The following is a 19,290-nucleotide window of genomic DNA, read 5'->3' on the forward strand; positions in this document are numbered from 1 at the left end:
TAAATATATTTTTATTAGTTATCATATAGATTTCTTGAATAACAAGAGGGGAGTATTTACACGAGATTGTTTCAATTTATTTTGTTTTAATATCTTTGAGTTGATTTTCATACATTAAAATTAAAGAAAATTATTTATGTCCAAGCTAGTATATCCATGGAAAAATTTCTTTCTCGAGTCTTTATTAAAATTTGATTATTTAAAGGGGGATGGTTAGTATGTTATATATTTTTTAATGTACAAAATATTTTTAATTTAATTAAAATCTTGTATCATTTTGCTAGACCTAAAGTTTTGGTTTTGGATTTCTAGTCTCACTCAAAACTTTTGAATTGACAAGGTAGCTGTGAACTCTTGATCAAACATCACCTAAAGAAGATTGTGCTATAAAAATCAAACTAGTTTCTTTTGTTTTTTTTTTCTTTTTATAATAAAAAGAAACGAATAAAATAAAAATCTAAATACCTTTTCACGTTAAAAATCTAAATATAATAATGCAAAGAATAAAATAAAAATCTAAATATATTTTCAAATTAAAATAATTTTTAAAATCAGTATATAATTCAATACCGAACTCGCCATTAAAAGAAGAGCATGGATATGTGGTAGCTGGCCTTTAAAGATGATAGCAACAAGTTATATGCATGCATTGACTAATTAAATTGTTGAAGTTATCGTATTTTACAACTTCTGACTCAATCACTAACAGATAATTAAAAAAAAAAAACCCTAGAATATGGAGTTTGTGATTACAACAGCTATTGTTTTTCAAAGTATATTTTATTTAAAAATAAATTAAAATATTATTTTTTATTTTTTAAAATTTATTTTTTATATTAATAATCTAAAATCAAGAAAATTAATTTTAGAAAATTAAATATTTTAAAAAATGCTTTTTAAACGTAAAAAGAAAAAGAACCACAGTGGGAAATGATGATACCTGGAACATGAGAATAAAAGAAGGTACCATGTTGATATAAAAGGAAGAGTAAAGGGACCCAATGGACCATTAACCCAAGAAATAATGAAAGGACGTGGTAGTTAGGGACCACATATAAATGGAATAAAATCATTTTCCCTGCGAACCCTGTCTCCTCTCTCTCTCAAAACAGACGCCTCCATCTCTCTCTTTGTTAGCATATGCAAAAGCAAACCAAACCTTCCCCAAATTAATCAATCAATCAATCTTAATAATCACACCAGTCAACGCCGGAATTCTGACCGCTTTCCTAGGGTTCCGGTGATGGCTTCAGAGGACGTGAAAACAAGCGAGTCTGCTGTTTCTACGATTGTGAATTTCGCTGAAGAGGCTAAACTCGCTCGTGAAGGCGTTAAAGCACCGGGACCCGCTCTTCTTAGTATCTGCAAGTCTCTTGTAGCCGGGGGTGTAGCTGGTGGCGTGTGAGTTCTATTCATTTTTTTTTGGGGAGTTTTTTACTGATTATTGTATTAAATAATCAACCTCCTTTTATCTTATTTGTGGAAATGATTGTGATTTTTATTAATTTTTAGGATAATATTGATGGTTGTTTTTTTTTTTGTTAAGTAAAGATTGTTGTTTGTTATAGATTTTGTGAGAGAAATGACGGTTTTTTTTTTGGGTTTAAAACATAATCGTTATAATTAGGCAGCGAGGGGACTTTTTTTTCATCGTAATGATTTGTTTTTTTCCTCCTTAAAGAGTAAAAAACAGGATAGTGTTTTTTGGTTTTGCATTAAAATATGTAAAAATATACTTCAAGGTTAAAAAGCCTGCTTTTTTTTTTTTTTGAAGATTTCACTGTTCTTTTTCCTTGAAAAGGTAAAGGTTTGACTCCTTATGTTATGATGGGCTTGTGAAAATCTAATTTTGGGTGTTCATTGGTACTCTGTTGGATGTTGGTGGCAAATAAGGTGTATAACTAAGGTGTGAGTTTTTGTATTGTTAGTGAAATCCATGGTTTTTAGATAGTTTAACTCTTCTGTTTAGATATCACTTGTTAGTTGACCGGAATCATTCAAATTACTGAGAAATAGCTTAGTTATACAATTCCTAGTGCAAATGAAACCTGGTTTTGCCATCACCAATCATTTGTTCTGTTTACGAATGAGAAATTTTGGTATATGTTAATTTTCTTATCTGTTAAACCAGATTTAGATTGGCTCTGGTCTATGGTTGTGAGTTTTGGGTCATGGGTGGTGAATAAACAGCATATATGTAGAATGACCACAGATAAGCGACAACACAGAAATGATTTAATGAAAAAACAAGGGCATCCGTATGAAAATAGAGGAGGCAACTGTTGAAGATAAGGAATAATTGTCTAATATTTATGATCATTTTTCAGAAGGTTACGATCATGTAGTGTGATTGGGGATGTTCAGATTGATTAATCTGTACCACTGCCTATATATGAATGGATAATTGCTGTCATCACTGTACATTAGCAACTGATTTTTCATGTTTCGCATACTCAACACTTGATTGAGCATTTTCCTCTTTGAAGAAATTATTGTATGTGCTATCTGTTTCAGGTCACGTACAGCTGTTGCTCCTTTAGAAAGACTAAAAATACTTCTACAGGTAGTTTTTGTTATTATTATTAAGCGATTTAGTTCTGACATTCTGTATCATGGACAGTTACATTGCATACTGAATTTTATATTATTTTTAGATTTTCTCTATTATCATTCTGCATGCATGACTCTCTGTTTAACTAGAGTGATGTGTTTACTTTTGGAATATGCAGGTTCAAAATCCTCACAGTATAAAATACAATGGAACCATTCAAGGTTTGAAATACATATGGAGAACTGAGGGCTTAAGAGGGATGTTTAAAGGCAATGGAACTAATTGTGCTCGAATTGTCCCAAATTCAGCAGTCAAGTTCTTCAGTTATGAGGAAGCATCAAAGTATGTTTTGGCATTCCACCCTGATATTTTGTCTATCTGCTTCCAGCAGCATTCATTTCTACATATAAGTCTGCCTACATAAATTTTCTGTGTTTTGCTCTTTTTTCCTGTAAACAGGAGAATATTATGGTTTTATAGGCAGCAAACTGGAAATGGTATGGCTGCCCCTCTATTTTCCTCTACATGTTACTCTATTGTATTTGTGAAGTTCCTTTGCTGTTGAAATCCATTTGCTATTTTCCAACTTTTCATCACTATTTTATATGGAATTCTTATCCTGATTTTCCTTTTGGTGGGAGTGTGTCGAGTTTATGCATGCATCATTACATGTTTTATCATGTGTGCACTTACACAGCATATGCTCGTCAATTCAGTTGCACTGAACTCTGGTATTATCTTTAGCAAAGCCTTTTTTGGCTTTTAAATTATATTCATTGAGGTTAATCAATTTCCAGCTCAACAATCATCGCGTATTAGTTTCCTTCATGCAGATGATGCTCAGCTTACTCCTCTTCTACGTCTTGGAGCTGGTGCATGTGCTGGAATTATTGCCATGTCAGCAACTTACCCAATGGACATGGTTCGTGGTCGGCTAACCGTCCAGGTGTTGTGATCTATATATGCAATCTTTGTGAATGTGTGAAATGCTTTGTCATCTTACTATTTTGATGGCATAAGATTGTCCATATGAATACTCGCAGACAGACAAGTCTCCTCGTCAGTATAGAGGAATTGCTCATGCTCTCTCGACAGTCCTTAAGGAGGAAGGTCCTCGGGCTTTATACAAAGGCTGGCTGCCTTCTGTAATAGGAGTTGTAAGTAAATGGCTCCTTTTCTATTGCTTTCATTTGCATGTGCACCATAGAAATCCATGTTCTTATGCATAGATACTCCAGATTTCATCAGTGTTGGGGTTTTCATTTCCTTCATTAGGTCACTAAACCAAAAGTTCTTGTTCAAGCTGCACATATGCCATTTTTAGAGAACCATCTGTGTCGTTCATCTAATGGCTTGAAGTATGACATTTACAGATACCATATGTGGGTCTGAACTTTTCTGTATATGAATCTCTTAAAGACTGGTTACTCAAAACTAATCCATTTGGACTAGTTGAGGACAATGAGTTGGGCGTGACAACAAGGCTTGCTTGTGGGGCTGCTGCGGGGACTGTCGGCCAGACAGTGGCTTATCCTCTTGATGTTATCCGACGAAGAATGCAGATGGTTGGCTGGAAGGATGCTGCTTCAGTTGTCACTGGTGATGGAAGGAGCAAAGCACCTCGTGAATATTCTGGTATGGTTGATGCCTTCAGGAAAACAGTTCGCCATGAGGGATTTGGAGCATTGTACAAGGGATTGGTCCCCAATTCAGTGAAGGTCAGTGCACAAACTTAGTTTTGATCATCTTTATTTGGAATGCTTTGTTACTTTATCATTTTCATCCAAGGAGATCCTTTTCTTTTTCTCCATTTGTAGGTGGTCCCTTCGATAGCAATTGCATTTGTGACATACGAGATGGTGAAGGACGTTCTTGGAGTTGAGATGAGGATATCTGACTGAAGTAATGAGAAGAATAAATCATCAGAGTTTTGTTACTTTCATTGCGAGGGAAACGAAAGTACTGTTAGAGGGTCAGTTTTAGCCTTTTAGGGATTATCTACTTCGAGCGAGCAAGAAAGTTTAGAAGCCAATCTTTAGCCAGTGTTGATATTTCTCCCGTCTTATACACAACTGTCTCCATTTAAACCCATCTTTAGTTTCTAGATTTCTTATTCTTACTCCTATGGCAATAATTATTTGTCGAAATGATGCATATCGGGTGCCTTTCTACTAGATTATTTGAAGCCAGTTCTATTTGTGACAAGCTTGTTCAATTGATATCCGCGAGTTCTTTGGTGCTTCATTTCACTATCTGGTTTTGTTACTTTCCTTGGTTTTGCTGATTTCCTCTTCCTGCTCATAAACAAGGGCTGTAGTTGTCAAATGCGAATTTAAGTTCTTTGATGGATGATGATTAGCAATCGTCGTTTTCATCAAATTCCACAATCGTACTTGAAATTAAGTGGAAACGGCAACATAAATTCAATACAATCGAAGTGATGAATCCCGTGCATTCTAGCTTTGACATTCTTACTGGCGAGCAAAAGGATATCGCACCAACAAAACTCTCTGAAGGGAAAAAAAATTAAAATTAAGTAATGAAGAGTAACTCGTCGCAAGTTTTTTTTTTTAAAATAAAAATAAAAATCCAAATGAATATGAATATGCTGGAATGAGAAATGTCACTAGGGCTCCTAAGATGCCCTCTGGCTTCTGATGGGCATCTTTGAGAGCATTTCCCTGAGATAATCATGGCGACTTCGGTGATATTCAATCCATAAGCATAGCTGCCTTATGGCTTCCCTCTTCTCTTCTCCGAGGTCTGATATCCCCTCATCCTTCTCTTTCAACATGTTCTCCAGCGCTACCGCCTTTTTCTCCAGGTGGTTTACAGCTTTGGTCAAATTCTCCTTCTCCGCCCCTTCCATCCTCACCTTGACCTCTAATTGCTCAACCTTCTCCTTTAATGCCGATTCACGTTCTTTTGTATCTTGTAGCTGCACAACTAAATCACCCACTTCCTTTCTCAATTTTTCCTTTTCATTATTTGTCTCCATGAACCAATTCTTTGCAATCCGGATCTCCTTTGACACTACCAAAATACAGTTCTCATACCTGTTACAATCTTCTTCGAATTTCATGTTTAAAGCATCCAGTCCTAACAAAGAACTGTTTACTTTTTGCGAGATATCTGCAACCATCCTGTGATAAGCTTCGTTATTTGCAGTGATTATCCCAGACAATATAGCAGCCCTTTCTTTGAGCACTCTCTTCTCTTGTTGATACCTCTCTTCTGCTTTTCTAAGGCTCTCCTCATTCTCTGTTAGTAATTGTTCTGTGATGCGGAGCTTCTGGTTTGACAGCCGGAGCTTAACTTCTATATTTCGGACGTTCTCAACCAAGGTGTTAATTTCATCTCCTTTTACTTCGAGATCTCGCTTCAGGTCCTCGATCATTTCTTCCAATTGCTCTACCATCTGATCTTTAGAACCCGCATTCTTTAGGAATTCTTCTGCCATGTCTTCAATTTTCCTTTCTGCTACTTCAAGACTCACCTTGCACTCCTGAAACCAACCTTCAACTTGCTTATGCTCCTCATTTAGCTTTTTGCGTGCCTCCTCCTGTTCATCCAGCATTCTCTGCTGCTCTGCAATCTGGCTCATGAACTCGGATTTCTGATTTTCCAATTCGGTTAGCTTTTCTGAAAATTCTTCTCTCTCTTTCTCAAACTGTGATTGCGTTTGGTTTTTCTCAGTCCGCAAAGAATCCAATCCCTGTTGCAGATTGCTGACCTGTTCTGTTAAAGCCATTATCTGAGCAGAAGCTTCATTCTCTCCAGTTGTTTGTCTCTCCTGGAGAGAAGAGAACTCGAGATCTCTCTCTGCCCGTGTCTTTTCCAGTTCAAGGATCTTTTCCTGTAACCGAACCATTTCCTCTCCCAATAGTTCCCTCTCCTTGATTTCAGTACTTATTTGCTCACCAAGCTCAGTGTTTTGGTTGCATAGAGCCTCCACCTCTAGTTCCAGATCATTGATTTGTGCTGTACTACTTTCTTTTTCTGCCAGGAATCTCTGCTGATCTGCAGTCTTGCTCACTATCTCCTCTTTCAGATTTTCTATTTGAATAAGATATTCTGAAATTTCCAGAGTTTTTTTCTCGAGTTGCACTCCCAGTTCAGCTTTCTGGCTGTTTAGGAACTCCAGTTGCTGTTCTAACACGTTGACCTGATCCATAAGCCCCTCAACATGAATCGATGTTTCATTACCTCTAATTACCATCTGTTCCTCCAATTCTTCTTTCTGGGCACGTATAGATTCCAAGTCTGCTAGCATAGTATTGACCTGCACTGTCAAAATCTCTGTTCTAGATGATTCGTTCTGATTTTCCTCAAGTTTCTTTGTGAGAGCAGAAAGTTCATCTCCTCTCTCTTTTGACATCATTTCAAGTTCCAAAATCCGGGCTTCTAATCCATGATTATGTTCTCGCAGTTGCTTTGCTTCAGCCATTTTGCTCTCAATCTGCACCTCAAGATCTCTATTCTGGGCTTGTGATGATTTCAGCTCTAGTTCCAGACCTCTTACTTGTACTTCCAATTCCTTTATCCGATCTGATGATTTATTTCCATGCATCTCGTGCATCTCTGCAAGAGACAAATACTCCCTTTCCCTGTTATCCAATTTCTCCTTTAATTGACCCGATTCACCTTTGAGTCCATCAATTGTATTTTGTGCCTGCACCATATCATTTGAGATTTCAGATAATTTCAAGGTAAGAGAGTCATTCTCTTCCTTGGTTACTTTCAGATTATGGATAAAATCTGCAACTTGCTGTTCTGCAGATTCCAGCTGCTGCTTTGTGATTGAAAGTTCTGCTTTAAGAGCTTCTAGTTCTTGCCCTGTGGCAGATTTTTCCTCCTGCAGCCAATCAGTCAAGGTTCTTAAGTCTTCTGTGATCTTCTCACTCTCTTCATTGCTTTGCATGGCAGCCTCTTTCTCCAAAATCAAGCTATCTTTTTCTTTGTTCAGTTCTTCCAATTTTTTATACAGTTCAGCTTCTATCATGCCAGCAGTATCTAGTTTTTGCTTCAGTTCTCCATTCTCAATCAACAGTTGTGCCTTATCAGCGTCTGACCTTTCAACTTCAAGCTTCAAATTTCTGATGATCTCCTCTGCTTCTTGTTTCTTGATCAAAGCTGTTTCATATTCCAACTTCAAAGCTTCTGCAATCTTCTCACTCTCTTCAATGCTTCTCGTGGCAGCCTCTTTCTCCAAAATCAGTGTATCTTTCACTTTGTTCAGTTCTTCCAATCTTTGATTCAGTTCAGCTTCTATCATGCCACCTGCATCTAGTTTTTGCTTCAGTTCTCCATTCTCAACCAAGAGTTGTGCTTTATCAGTGTCTGATCTTTCAACTTCAAGCTTCAAATTTCTGATGATCTCCTCTTCTTCTTGTATCTTGATCAAACCTGTTTCATGTTCCAACTTCAAAGCATCCTTTTCTTCACCTGTAGCTGTCAACTTACTCTTCAGTTCAGCAAGTTCTAGATTCGCAGCTTCAAGTTTTTGCTTCATGCCATCTATTATCTTTTGGTATTCGCTTTCCAAACGACCATTTTTACTGCCTTTGTGCTTAGAAGAATCATCAGATTCTGAGTCTGAGCTGGATGAAGAAGAGGTATCTTTTCCATGTTTGCCATGAACTTTCTTTCTCAGCTCTCCTTTCAGATGATCATATTGTCCATAGAGTGAATGGTACTCTTTCTGTAAATCCTCAATTAACTCGATAAGAGGCTCTTTTTTGGAGTTTTCTTCTGAGAGACCTTCTTGTTCTTCAAGATCTTCCTCCTTGATAAGCTTCAAGATCCTTTTCACCTTGTCATCAATTTCTACAGAACAGGAAATGTCTTTACAGTTAAACATTGACCAAGATTACAATGGAAAGGACAAGCTTAAGGCACAAAACAATAGCATGTAAAGACAACTAAAAAGGTGCTGCAGGATAGGTCATAGATTTTCGTTTTTCCAGTTTCCACAATGCCATTTCACAACCTCCAGAATTACTGATAAAAGAAATCACCTGTTTTAGTTTCTTTTAGCTGTTCATCTTTCTCCGGATCAATGTGACTTCCAAAGAGGGATTTTAATGACTCTTGGAAATGGTGCTTCTTCTTTGTCATCTTCTCTTCAAACTTTCAATCAACTTTCTCTGAAAGCTATGCTTTCAGAAATGCATTCTCCATCTTCCGCCAAAAATTATAAAAATCTGCATATCGGGGTTTGGATAATTAAACACAACAAGCTTCCAGCAGCTTATTCATGGTTTACCAAGTTTTAACGTGTATAAGCATTTAAATGAAACGGCTCGCCTGTAAGAAGATAAATGATCAATAAACGGCTAGTGAGATCAGGCATTCAAAGAAAAAACCACACAAATGAAAGCATTCAAGCAGAAAGTTAGAGATCTTGTTAAACTATTCAAATAGCGCTCACCAGGTTGTATTTGTGAAATAAATCAGTAAAGATATTGACTTTGACCTATTCTAGGCTAATAATATTCTTTTGCTGACAGGCTGCAGCTCTTGGTTATCCCGAAGTCCTAACATTATCGATAAAATCTCACCATCATCCTAAAAACAGGATAATAGTTCAGATTTGATAATTTTGATGAAATTCGAAATACAGAATCATATTTTGCTAATGAAATCAAAATCAATCCGGTCTGAATTGATAAATATGATCGTTGCTTTGCTAAACCTAAAAGGCTCTACCTGCATGAGCTGCTGGTTATATAGACTATATTGAAACGATAGCTGTTAAAATGGATATGGCCGGTCCCTACTAAAACTCAGCTATTAAAGCAAATTACCCCAAACATTCACTGACATCATCATTTCATTAGATAAATTCAAACTAGAACAAAACTCATGTCACATTTAGATTCCCCAATCACAACCAAGCTGATAAAATTATCCTCTGCTAAACAAATTTCAGATCTACCCATTTCCAAAAATCCCATCTTCCTTTCACCTTAACAAGTCCACTAAAAGAGTCTTCCCCCCTCCAAAACCGTGGACCTAACACACCAATAAACTTCCCCTTTTTTTTAAAAAAAAAAATTCATTTTTCAACTAAAAAATGGATAATCAAACAGCCGAACATGTCATTATAGATCTGGCACCACCTCATCACCACTGATAAGGAATCAAATCAAAGCACCCCCAGAATAAGAAGTATATCCAATTTGTGGAATTCTTTCAAAAAGCATAAAAAGACAGCTTAATATTATTAAAGGTGAGCAGTTGTTTTTGGTATTTTCTATTTCCAGTATATAACCACGGAAATATTTATGGTGCATGGTAACAAATATAAAAAACCAATTTAAAAAACATTAATAATATAAAAAACCAATTTAAAATCAGAAAATATCCAATTTTCAAAGATTTTAAACTATTTTATCGCGATAGAAAGCTACAAACCACGTAAAGTTAAAATTACAAGAAATGTTTTTGACTTGCCACGAAATTTCCTTTGCTTTCGGTTTCAATCTTCCCTAGTAAGCTTCGCCTAGGCCTGCCAAAAAAAATCCGAAATTCGAACTTAAAAAAAAAGGAAGAATTAAACTAAACAATTAACCAAAGAGATTCTCAACAAAAAATACAATCAATCTTTAAAAAAGAAAAATTGAAGAACTTTACGAGAACTTCAAAAAATCATGACCTTAACGTAATTCCTCTTAATCAGACCAACAACACAGTTAATAAAAAGATTAAAAAACATGAAACCAAACAAGCGAGCGAGCCAGAAACGATTAGCATGAGCTAATCAATCACTAATTAAATAGTAATTAACCTCATCTACTAGAAACGACCCTCAAAACATCAAATTATCAAAAGCAAGAACTTGATCAAGAAAAAAACAGATAAAAACAATTAACAAAGGAAAAAAAAACATGAAAGCAAGAAAAGATGAACTAGCATAAGCAAAGGAAGTGAAAAAAAAAGCTGAGATTCTTAGTCAAGCAAGAATTACAAGCTAAAGATAGTGAGATTAAGCAGTTTAATCAAGAATTAATTACCGGTAATTCACAGCTCAGATGAAACTTGAAAAAACGAAACGCTCTAATATTTGAAAATGAAAAGAGAGAGAGAGCGGGGGTCAGAACAACCGGCAGAGCATTTTCTAGCTTTTTTCAATTACGACGTGGAGGGATGGAATCTTCGGGGCCTTCTCGATTTAACTACCTTTGTGGTTTTTTATTTATTACGAGAATGCCACCGAGAGTTACTGGAGGTGAAAATATCGTGAGTTGTCGCTGAGCAAAGTGAGAGATTTTAGTTTTTCAGAAGGAAATGATTGGTAGTTAAGAGGCCCACTTGGTTGCAAGAGTTGTTTCCCGCGCCTTGGTTGTATATCTTGTCTGGATTTTGGGTTTTATTCTCTGTAGCCACTGTACATTCTGCACTAATCATGCCTTGTTGAGGCCCACGTGGCCCACTTGGATTTTAATTTCGAGTGAGGAAAAAAAAAAGAAAATCAATTCTACAAATTTCATAAAAAAGTTTCGGTGATGCTCCGTAACGAGGTATTCTTAGATAGTAGCTATAAGGTAAAACATTAATGAGAAAATAAATGTTTAGTCAATGCATATGTATTAAGAAAATAAAAAAAAAATTAATGTTTAATAATAAAAATAAAAGAAATAAAACAAACAATGGCATCCTCTGTTTAACTTTTTAAGTTCATAGTAATTTAACCAGAAATAATAAAAAAAATTAAAAAATTAAAACATAATTTTCAACCAATCAAATATTAATAAATAAATTAAAAAAAACATACAAAAAATAGCAATTGTATAAAGAAAAAAAAATCTTGAGTCTATCCAGGTTAATCCATCAAATTCATGAGTCAAGCTATAAAATCAAGATAACAATATCAAGAAAACCACAAGGTCTATATTTTTTTAAAAAAAAATTAATGCCAAATTATGAGATGTAAAAAAATAAGTTAAAAACAATTTGATATCAGCTCTTGATTAGAAACACCAGATATGAAAAAATCACTAAGTCCAATTATGAATAAAGCAAATACTGAAAGGTAAAATAAAAAGAAAACCATTCACACAAAAACAATAATTGAAAGCAAAAAAAAAAAGATGCGAGTTTACCTGAGTTAACTTAGCAAATCCATGAGTAAAGTCAGGAGATTGAGATAACCTTATATTAAAAAAAAATATGAAGCCTATTTTTTTAAAAAAAAAATCAACATCGAGTAATGAGGAAGAAAAAGAAAATAAGTAAAAAATTAATGTGAACTGGTGATCTAGGTCATTTGACTTAGGGGCGAGCAAAAAAATCAAAAAAACTGATTAAACCAAGATAATTGAAAAAATTGAATCGTGAAAAAAAACTGATAAGAAAAATTAAAAAATAATTTGCTTTAATCTGGTTTCGATTTTAAAAGCTTGAAACCGAATAAACCGAACCAAACCAAACAGGTTCTAATAGAAATAAAAAAACCGGTGGTACTATAAATATCTTTTTCCCCATCTACTTTTAGTTTCTTCTTCTAACCCTAACAAACTCAGTCACCCCCCCTCCCCACCTACTCCTTTTTGTTCAATCTCTCAATCAAATCTTCATCTCTTAATCTTTTTGTCCTTAAAAAGTTAGTAGTCACTCCTTCAAGTTGGATAAAAAATTTGATACTGTCTATTTTCTTTTCTAAATTGTTTTTTCTTTCTTTTATCATGTTAAAAGTCTGTTTTCTTGAGTACTAAATGTCAGAAGTAATTTCTAATTTACAGTTTTTTTAAATCAAACTAACACATGTAGCCACTCACTATTAAATGCACGACTTCTAAAAGATTCATCTTAACATGCTTCTAGATTAGTCATTCATTATCCTTAATTATCCTTAATTGATCTTGTGATACAACAACTTCTACTAAGTTAATATTGTCATACCTATATTGAGACTTATCATATTGCTCAAAGTAACTAATAATTTTTATTTTTATTTTTGTAGATCTATATATATTCATTTCCTATATTTATTTATGAGATTACTGGTTTGTTATAATATGATGTGACTACTATCATGGATGTTGCAAGAATTATTTAACACTTATCCTTTCTAGCTTTTTATTTTCAATTTTAGAAACCTGCTCGATATGCCTGGCCAAGATAAAACCGGTTTTTTCTGGTTTTTCCTTTCAATTAACCAAACTAAACCGAATCAAACCGAAACTGGTCGGTTTGAACTAGTTTCAGGTCGGTTTTGGTTTTGATTTTTTTAAAAAAATAAATTGGTTTGGTTATTTTTTAGGTGAAAACCAAACCGAATTGAAAATGCTCACCCACAAGAAAATAAAAAAAGCCCCCAAAAAATTGAAATCAAGGGTAAGTTAGTCAATTCAAAGTGCTCTGAATTTTTAATTTTTGAAAATATAAATTTACCCCTCCACTCATCCAATTATAACAAAAAAAATCATAAAAATACAAAGACCCCCCCTAAAAAAAAAAAAACTTAATTAATCTTAAGACCGGGGACAATTTAGTAAGATTATTATTCAACAAAATGTACAATTTCAAAAAAATTCATAGAAACCAACAATCATTTTTTTTTTAAGATAGTGAAGGTATTTTACTGCTCAAGAAAAAGAAAAAATACTTTTGTACCGCAAATAAAATAAAAATGACAAATATATCACATGTAAAAGACTATTTTATCCCTGAACTTGGTTTTCTTGTCTGATTTGATGAAGGGAAAAATCATCAATCATTATCATAATCCATAATAATATCTTTTTAGTGCTATAATATTTTTTTCACACCCTGTATATTTTGTTAAATGTGTAGATTTTATATATATATATATATATAACATCATGTATATTTTTTTTATTTCTCTTAATTACTACCTAGTTTTGTTCTCTCTACAAAATATTTGTTTTTAGTAGCTTCCTAAATTATTCTGGTTGAACATTTATTGTTTATTTTCTTTAAAAGTTATACCCCTTTGTAAAAAAAAAGGTGAGAGTATCCGTAATATACTAGAAAAGCAAATTCTACAGTCCTCATGTAGTAATTAGTAGTATTCTACTAATTATTTTTCTAGATCCATTTTTTAAAAAAAGATAGACATATAAAAGGAAAAGAAAATAAAATACAACACTTAAAAAAAATGATAAAAATATCTTTGCAAAAACTTTTTTTCTTTTTATTTTGTCTCTTTCTTTAAAGTAAACCGATAAAAATAACTAATAAAATACTACTATTTACCCACCAAACATTATAAGATTTCTGAAAATACAAAACATTTATATTTTATCTTTTTATAGGAAAATCACTACATCAAGTAAACTCATACTAATTCTATGGAGAATTTGGCACTAAATTCTTGGTTTTTTTATTTGATTTCCTTAACTCAGACTTATATCACCTTCAATTCCTAAGCTAAAAGCATAAATAGGTCATATTACATATATACTAAAACACACGTAGGTACAACTTTACAGCAATCCACACTAACTGAATTTTCTTTCATTTTTGTCCTTGAACTCTCTTTTTTTTAATTGTAGACTTCTGTGCCTAAATTAATGATCAATTTATTAAATTTTATTAAAAAAAAGTTTCAACAAAAGATAACCAAAATGCAAGCTATTGCAGAAGAGTTTTTATAGGAAAATTCATTTGTAAGCTTAATCATTTTATTTTTTCTTGTTTAGAATTTTTATTACTTTCTTTTAATCTATCTAAATACAAAAATTAAACAAATAAAAAAACTTTAAGTATCCTAAATTACTTTCCCCGCATGATTAAAGAGCATTGAACTTCTCTTAAAAAAAAACAAACTTCTTAACATCAAAATTAGTTTTTTTTTGTAGTTAGAATGTCCTCATTCAAGCAATTTTTCTATACTCAATATTCTCTAAACGTAAATTTGAGATTGAAATGTGAAATTTCAAAACAATAAGGACCAAATAAATAGGTAAACTAAAATTTTTGGGAGCAAATTGGAGTTTTCCTTGACAATATTCAAATGGGAATTTTTTTTGTTTGTTTTTGTAAAATTTCATTATTTTTCTTTTAGTTTTTTTTAAATACAACAAAATCAATCTTTAATTTATCATCAAAATATTTTTTACATTTTATAAATGTGAGAATACGAGATGAAAGTGATTTATAAAAAACCAATCATTTTTCCTTTTTCTCTTTTTAATACGTGATGTACTTTTATTGATCTTGTCAAATATCTTGTGCTAGTTTAACATTTCAATGTTGGATTGCAAACTCCATGAGAAGAGAAGGATGGAGTTCAAGTCAATTCCAAAATTAACCAAAAGCAGGACAGGCTAAAAAGAAAGATGATTGAACAAATATTGGAACAAATTTACATGCTTCAACGAGACATTAAAGCTTAACCAATTTGCTCATATGGATTGTTCAAGGAAAAAAAGTGAAAGAATTAATGTTGAAACAAAATTACAGCATTAATAAAGAAAAGAAGAAAGTGTCTGCAGATCTCTTCTAAGCCATTCTCTTGATATGAACAGTCTTCTTTGATATTGCTTCTCTGAGATGATCATAGCGGCCGCGATGATAATCAATCAAGATGCATAGCTGCCTTATGGCCTCCCTCCTTTCCTCACTGAGACCTAGCAAAACCTCTTCCTTATCTTTTACCTGCTGCTCTAAATATACCACCTTTATCTCAAGCTGGCTAACAGAATTCAGCTTGTCTCCCCCTTCCTTGCACAGCTTTGCTTTTAGTTTCCCCACCTCTTCTCCTAACAGAAGCTCCTTCTCTTCCTTGCCCTTGAGCTGGAGCTTCAAACCATCCACATTATGTTTCAGCTTTTTTATGTCATCTTTTGTTACAGTTCTTCGCAAACTGAAGCTCGTTTGAGATTCGGCTAATGGGGTCCGAGAGATTTTCATTGTCCTCGTTGGGTTTCTTGAGCACTGCTTCTGCTCCTGAAAATGCATCTTCTACTGGTTCCAATAACATCTCCCTTATCTTCCTGAGTTCAGCTTCAAATGCTGATGCTTTGTCATTAAGCTCTATGTTTTCTTGATCAAGTCTCTCTTTCATCTTCTTGTAGCCATCTTTGGTCTCAGCATGTATTTGTTCTGAAACTAAAATCCTCTGATACAAGATTTGGATATGATTTTCCATTTTCATATTGAAGTTTTCTGTCAGTTCTTCCATCTTTCTTTCTAAAGATTGAGGATTTGTCCTTGGGGATTCCAGTGGCCGATGTTTGGGGGATCCAGCAAATGATGTTTGACTAGTTTAGGCTCTTCAGCGAGCTTTTTAATAGTAACCCCCTCTTCTTTCAGGATTTTCTGCTGCTCTTCAATCTCGCTTGTTAAATTGTGGCTTTGCCTAGCGTCTGGCCTTAGTCTCTCGTTTTCTGTATCCAACAAACTCTTCTCACTCAGCGAGGAATCCAAATCCTTTGAAAACTAAAAACCTCTGATCTCAAGGCAATAATCTGAGTAGACGCTTCATTGACTCTGCTCTCGTATTCTTTCAGACAAGGAGAAAAGGAACCTCCTCTATCTAGCAAGTTCCCCTCTAGTTCAAATATTCTAGTATGCATCCTCTCCCCTTCTTCTCGCAACTGATCTGCCACTTGGTTCTTACTTCTTATCAGCTCTTCCATTCTGTTCTTTTGGTTGCGGAGAGAGTTCGCTTCTAGTCCCTGGTCATACCTCCGCACAAGAAAGGTTTCTTTCTCTTTCAGTTCCTGTTCAGTCATAGCCTTCCTTGCTATTTCACCTTCCAAAGTTTCTGTTCGAAGGAGGTTTTCAGAAACTTCATTAGTTTTCATTTCAGATGAGATTTCTCACTGTGAAGGGATTCCAATTCCTTTTGCAAAACGTTAATTTGGTTCTTGAAGCCCTTGGCTTGAGCTGATGCTTCCTTCTGCTTACCTGCTTTCAGTTTACCATTCTGAGAATGTAAAGAAACCGTCTCCAGTTGCAGAATCTTGACCTGTGTCATTAAATCTTCAATTCTAGATGTGAAGTTCATCTCATTATCCTTCATTTTCTTCTGGATTGTAGATATCTCGTCTCCTTTCTCTTTTGACATCAGTTCAAGTTCCGAAACCCATGAAAGCAGCTGTGATTTTTTCTCTTGAAGCTGTTTAGCTTTAGCTGCTTTGTTTTCAATCTGTACCTCAAGGCCTTTTTTCAGGTTGTACAAGGAATCCATCTCAGTCTTAAGTGTAGCTAACTGTTCCTCCAGCTCCTTCATGTGAGCTGATGCTTGAGTGTCATGGAGCTCATGCACCTTTATAAGAGCTGAAAGTTCCTTCTTGTGCTCATTGGCAGTGCCTGCTTCTTGTAAAGCTGCACTTTATTTGGCATGTAAAGCTTCATTTTCAGCAGAATCAGAGGCCAATCGATGCTTCAGCCCAGTAATTTCTAAGCTTGCAAGATCAAGTTCTCCAGTAGTTCCGTCTGATGTTTCAAGATGAAGATGCATATTTATCACGGGGCTGCTCCCTCTGTCATCAGGAGAATAATACTCCGAGTCAGAGGAGAATGGAGAGGAAGAACTTTCCTTTTCTTTTTTGCTATCAGTCTCTTTCCCCATCTCTGCTCTAAGATGATCATTTTGTGGGTAGAGTGACTGGTACTGTTTGTGAAAATCTTCGACAAGTTCAATGAGTGCCGATCTTTTCTTTCAATCTTCAAGGATCTTACCCTTTTTGGCTTGGCCATTATTATGTATAAGCTTCAAGATCTTTCCCACTTTATGTTCAATGTCTGCAAATAACAAGAAAATATGGAATTCATTATTTCAACATTCAACAACTGGCAATAAAAAGTATGCCAGCAATTCAAAGCAGGAAGCGAACATTTTTGAGGAATGAAACCACAAAGCTCAAAAAATCTGTGAAGAACAGATAGTGATTGAAGTATCGGTAAAGGCATGCGAAGAAATGTACTTAAGCTTCAGCCATTCTTATGAGATTCAAATTTGCAACTTTTTTTGCATAATTGTCTTGTTCAGTCTACTCCAAATAGCAAGTCAAATGCCGACATAACTGGTAAAATGCTGATATTCAGTTTTAGCTGAAAATCTCTTTCTTGATCTCGAACTTGGATGCTTATAGGTACTGAAAATGCATTCTTTCGGCCTCAATCCTTGAGTGTCATAACCAGCAGCACTGCAGATTTTACGGAATTTGAGTTTGTACATCAGAGATGCTGCACCTCTTTAGTCACTTTCATTTGTTCAATGTTTTCGGGATCTCCATGGCTACCAACAAACTCCATCACCTCCTGCACGCCGCTTGATTTATAAGTGGGAATTTACAGCCAACTCAAACAAGTTAATGAGCATCTAAAGAGCCAATGCACTCTTCAACTGCAGCATATCAGCTGGAGATCCTAAAGATACATAGCATAGAAGAAACAACGCTGATTGTTATTATGAAACTCAGTATTCATGTGTTGAAGAGTGAAACATGCACAAAACTTGTTAAATGATCATTCGTTTCTGAAAAGATCATTCACAGTTCAGAATTTTCTAAGGTTAAACATCTACAGGAAAAAAAATGCGTATGAAATTGCAGTTTAATGTATTAATTTTATTGGACTTCGGGCCACTTCAGGAAAGTGCATGGCTTCTCTGGTTACGAGATAAGGCTTCTTCAAATAACATTATATTGGAAAACTTTCAACCAATAATCTTCAAAAGTTTTGTTTTGTGGGTCTGCGTATAAAATTAAATAACTTCAAGCTACACTATTCAAGGTAAACATGTTTTGTATGCAATCTTTAAAAAACTCATTGCCCTGAGTCCAAGGTTCCTTGATATTAATTAAAAAAAAAAACCAAGAGGGTGTTGAATTTAAAACCTGGAGAAGCTTAATCAAGGCAATTGGTATCTAAATTTCTGGTCCTTGATTGCAGCAGCTCAATTGACAATAGCCATATAGTAAGCTTTCCGCCCGCGCTTCACTGCGGATAAGATAAAAAACATATAATTGTATTAAAAAATATAAACAGAGTTATTTTTGTCTGTTTGCATGAAATATTGTGAAATGATTATTAACAACTTGACTAAAGAAAGTTGGTGTGACTTGTTCGGTGAAGTGGACAAATAACAAATTAGCTGTCTAACTCAAATGGTGATCTGGTTAAAAGAAAAAATGTATCTGTCATTCTAGTCTTATCTAACTTTAACTTAAATGTAAAAACAAGAACTGCCAAAAGACTAAACCAGAAAAATAAAAACCAAAGGAGTGAAATGAAAAAACAAAGACAAACCGTATCGACCAAAGTGAAAAGAAATTAAAATGGCACTACTCCGGTTCGCAAACAAATTCAGATGTTTAAGAGTTTTTGAGAATCCAGGTGCTGATAATGAGGGGAGAAAATAATATCCATGGAGCAATGATTTTGCAGTAATTTCATCAAGTGGGTTTGTTTAATGGTAAACACCTCGCCTTATACACTATAGGCTGCATGCATGGATGGATTCAAACTCTCCTCGCTCCATTGAGGGCTGGCTATGCCCTCTTTTTTATAACCAGAAGAAGAAGAAAATTATGTCATTAAAACCAATAAATAAGAGATGCAAATCATTAGATAAATGAATCTGATGATGTGCCAGTCAATCAAATCCAAAAATACATGCACAAAGAACCCAGATGGAAAGATTGAGGATTTTAGGTGTTGTGATTATTTTCATGTTCTTGCCCCTTTCTTCTCACGTTAGAAAAAGGAAGGATGGCACATTTCTCTTTTCCTTTTCAATCATATTGTAACTCCTTAGGAAC

The 19,290-nt window shown here is 34.5% G+C and overlaps 3 protein-coding genes across 6 annotated transcripts; 1 reads left to right on the forward strand and 2 right to left on the reverse strand.

Annotated features, from left to right (window-relative positions):
• The first annotated feature begins 1,075 nt into the window (after nt 1-1,075).
• On the forward strand, nt 1,076-4,795 carry LOC7479270 (mitochondrial adenine nucleotide transporter ADNT1). Of its 2 annotated transcripts, XM_002297949.4 has the most exons (8): nt 1,076-1,401; nt 2,515-2,563; nt 2,730-2,893; nt 3,011-3,048; nt 3,385-3,497; nt 3,595-3,708; nt 3,925-4,269; nt 4,369-4,795. In XM_002297949.4, the coding sequence occupies exons 1-8, from the start codon at nt 1,244-1,246 to the stop codon at nt 4,450-4,452; spliced, it is 1,065 nt and encodes a 354-aa protein (XP_002297985.1). In that variant the 5' UTR covers nt 1,076-1,243; the 3' UTR covers nt 4,453-4,795. The 2 variants fall into 2 exon arrangements, with proteins under 2 accessions (XP_002297985.1, XP_024450901.1); XM_024595133.2 differs by lacking the exon at nt 3,011-3,048 and having other exon boundaries at nt 3,371-3,497.
• A 267-nt stretch (nt 4,796-5,062) lies between these two features.
• LOC7472717 (COP1-interactive protein 1) lies at nt 5,063-10,717 on the reverse strand. 3 transcript variants are annotated; one of them, XM_024595117.2, is made up of 4 exons: nt 10,567-10,717; nt 10,007-10,061; nt 8,569-8,754; nt 5,063-8,377 (listed from the first exon to the last, which is right to left on the reverse strand). In XM_024595117.2, the coding sequence occupies exons 3-4, from the start codon at nt 8,666-8,668 to the stop codon at nt 5,187-5,189; spliced, it is 3,291 nt and encodes a 1,096-aa protein (XP_024450885.1). In that variant the 5' UTR covers nt 8,669-8,754; nt 10,007-10,061; nt 10,567-10,717; the 3' UTR covers nt 5,063-5,186. The 3 variants fall into 3 exon arrangements, with proteins under 3 accessions (XP_024450885.1, XP_002299490.3, XP_052308975.1); XM_002299454.4 differs by lacking the exon at nt 10,007-10,061 and having other exon boundaries at nt 10,567-10,712; XM_052453015.1 differs by lacking the exons at nt 10,007-10,061; nt 10,567-10,717 and adding an exon at nt 8,858-9,491.
• A 4,164-nt stretch (nt 10,718-14,881) lies between these two features.
• LOC7479271 (COP1-interactive protein 1-like) lies at nt 14,882-17,782 on the reverse strand. The gene is made up of 5 exons (XM_052448302.1): nt 17,720-17,782; nt 16,860-17,183; nt 16,430-16,790; nt 15,967-16,286; nt 14,882-15,481 (listed from the first exon to the last, which is right to left on the reverse strand). Exons 1-5 carry the CDS (start codon nt 17,780-17,782, stop codon nt 15,020-15,022), a joined length of 1,530 nt encoding a protein of 509 aa, XP_052304262.1. The 3' UTR covers nt 14,882-15,019.
• Nucleotides 17,783-19,290: the final 1,508 nt, after the last annotated feature.

Source organism: Populus trichocarpa, chromosome 1, assembly GCF_000002775.5.
Source record: "Populus trichocarpa isolate Nisqually-1 chromosome 1, P.trichocarpa_v4.1, whole genome shotgun sequence".
Classification (NCBI taxonomy): Eukaryota; Viridiplantae; Streptophyta; class Magnoliopsida; order Malpighiales; family Salicaceae; genus Populus; species Populus trichocarpa.

Coding starts and splice junctions, on each gene's coding strand:
- LOC7479270 (XM_002297949.4), top strand. CDS start 1,244: ATGGCTTCAGAGGACGTGAAAACAAGCGAGTCTGCTGTTTCTACGATT. Junction 2,564..2,729: donor GACTAAAAATACTTCTACAG/GTAGTTTTTGTT, acceptor TGGAATATGCAG/GTTCAAAATCCTCACAGTAT. Junction 3,049..3,384: donor TAGGCAGCAAACTGGAAATG/GTATGGCTGCCC, acceptor TCCTTCATGCAG/ATGATGCTCAGCTTACTCCT.
- LOC7472717 (XM_024595117.2), bottom strand. CDS start 8,668: ATGACAAAGAAGAAGCACCATTTCCAAGAGTCATTAAAATCCCTCTTT. Junction 8,378..8,568: donor GCTAAAAGAAACTAAAACAG/GTGATTTCTTTT, acceptor CCTGTTCTGTAG/AAATTGATGACAAGGTGAAA.
- LOC7479271 (XM_052448302.1), bottom strand. CDS start 17,782: ATGGAGTTTGTTGGTAGCCATGGAGATCCCGAAAACATTGAACAAATG. Junction 16,791..16,859: donor ATGAAGCTTTACATGCCAAA/TAAAGTGCAGCT, acceptor GCTCTTATAAAG/GTGCATGAGCTCCATGACAC. Junction 15,482..15,966: donor TTATTGCCTTGAGATCAGAG/GTTTTTAGTTTT, acceptor TGGAACCAGTAG/AAGATGCATTTTCAGGAGCA.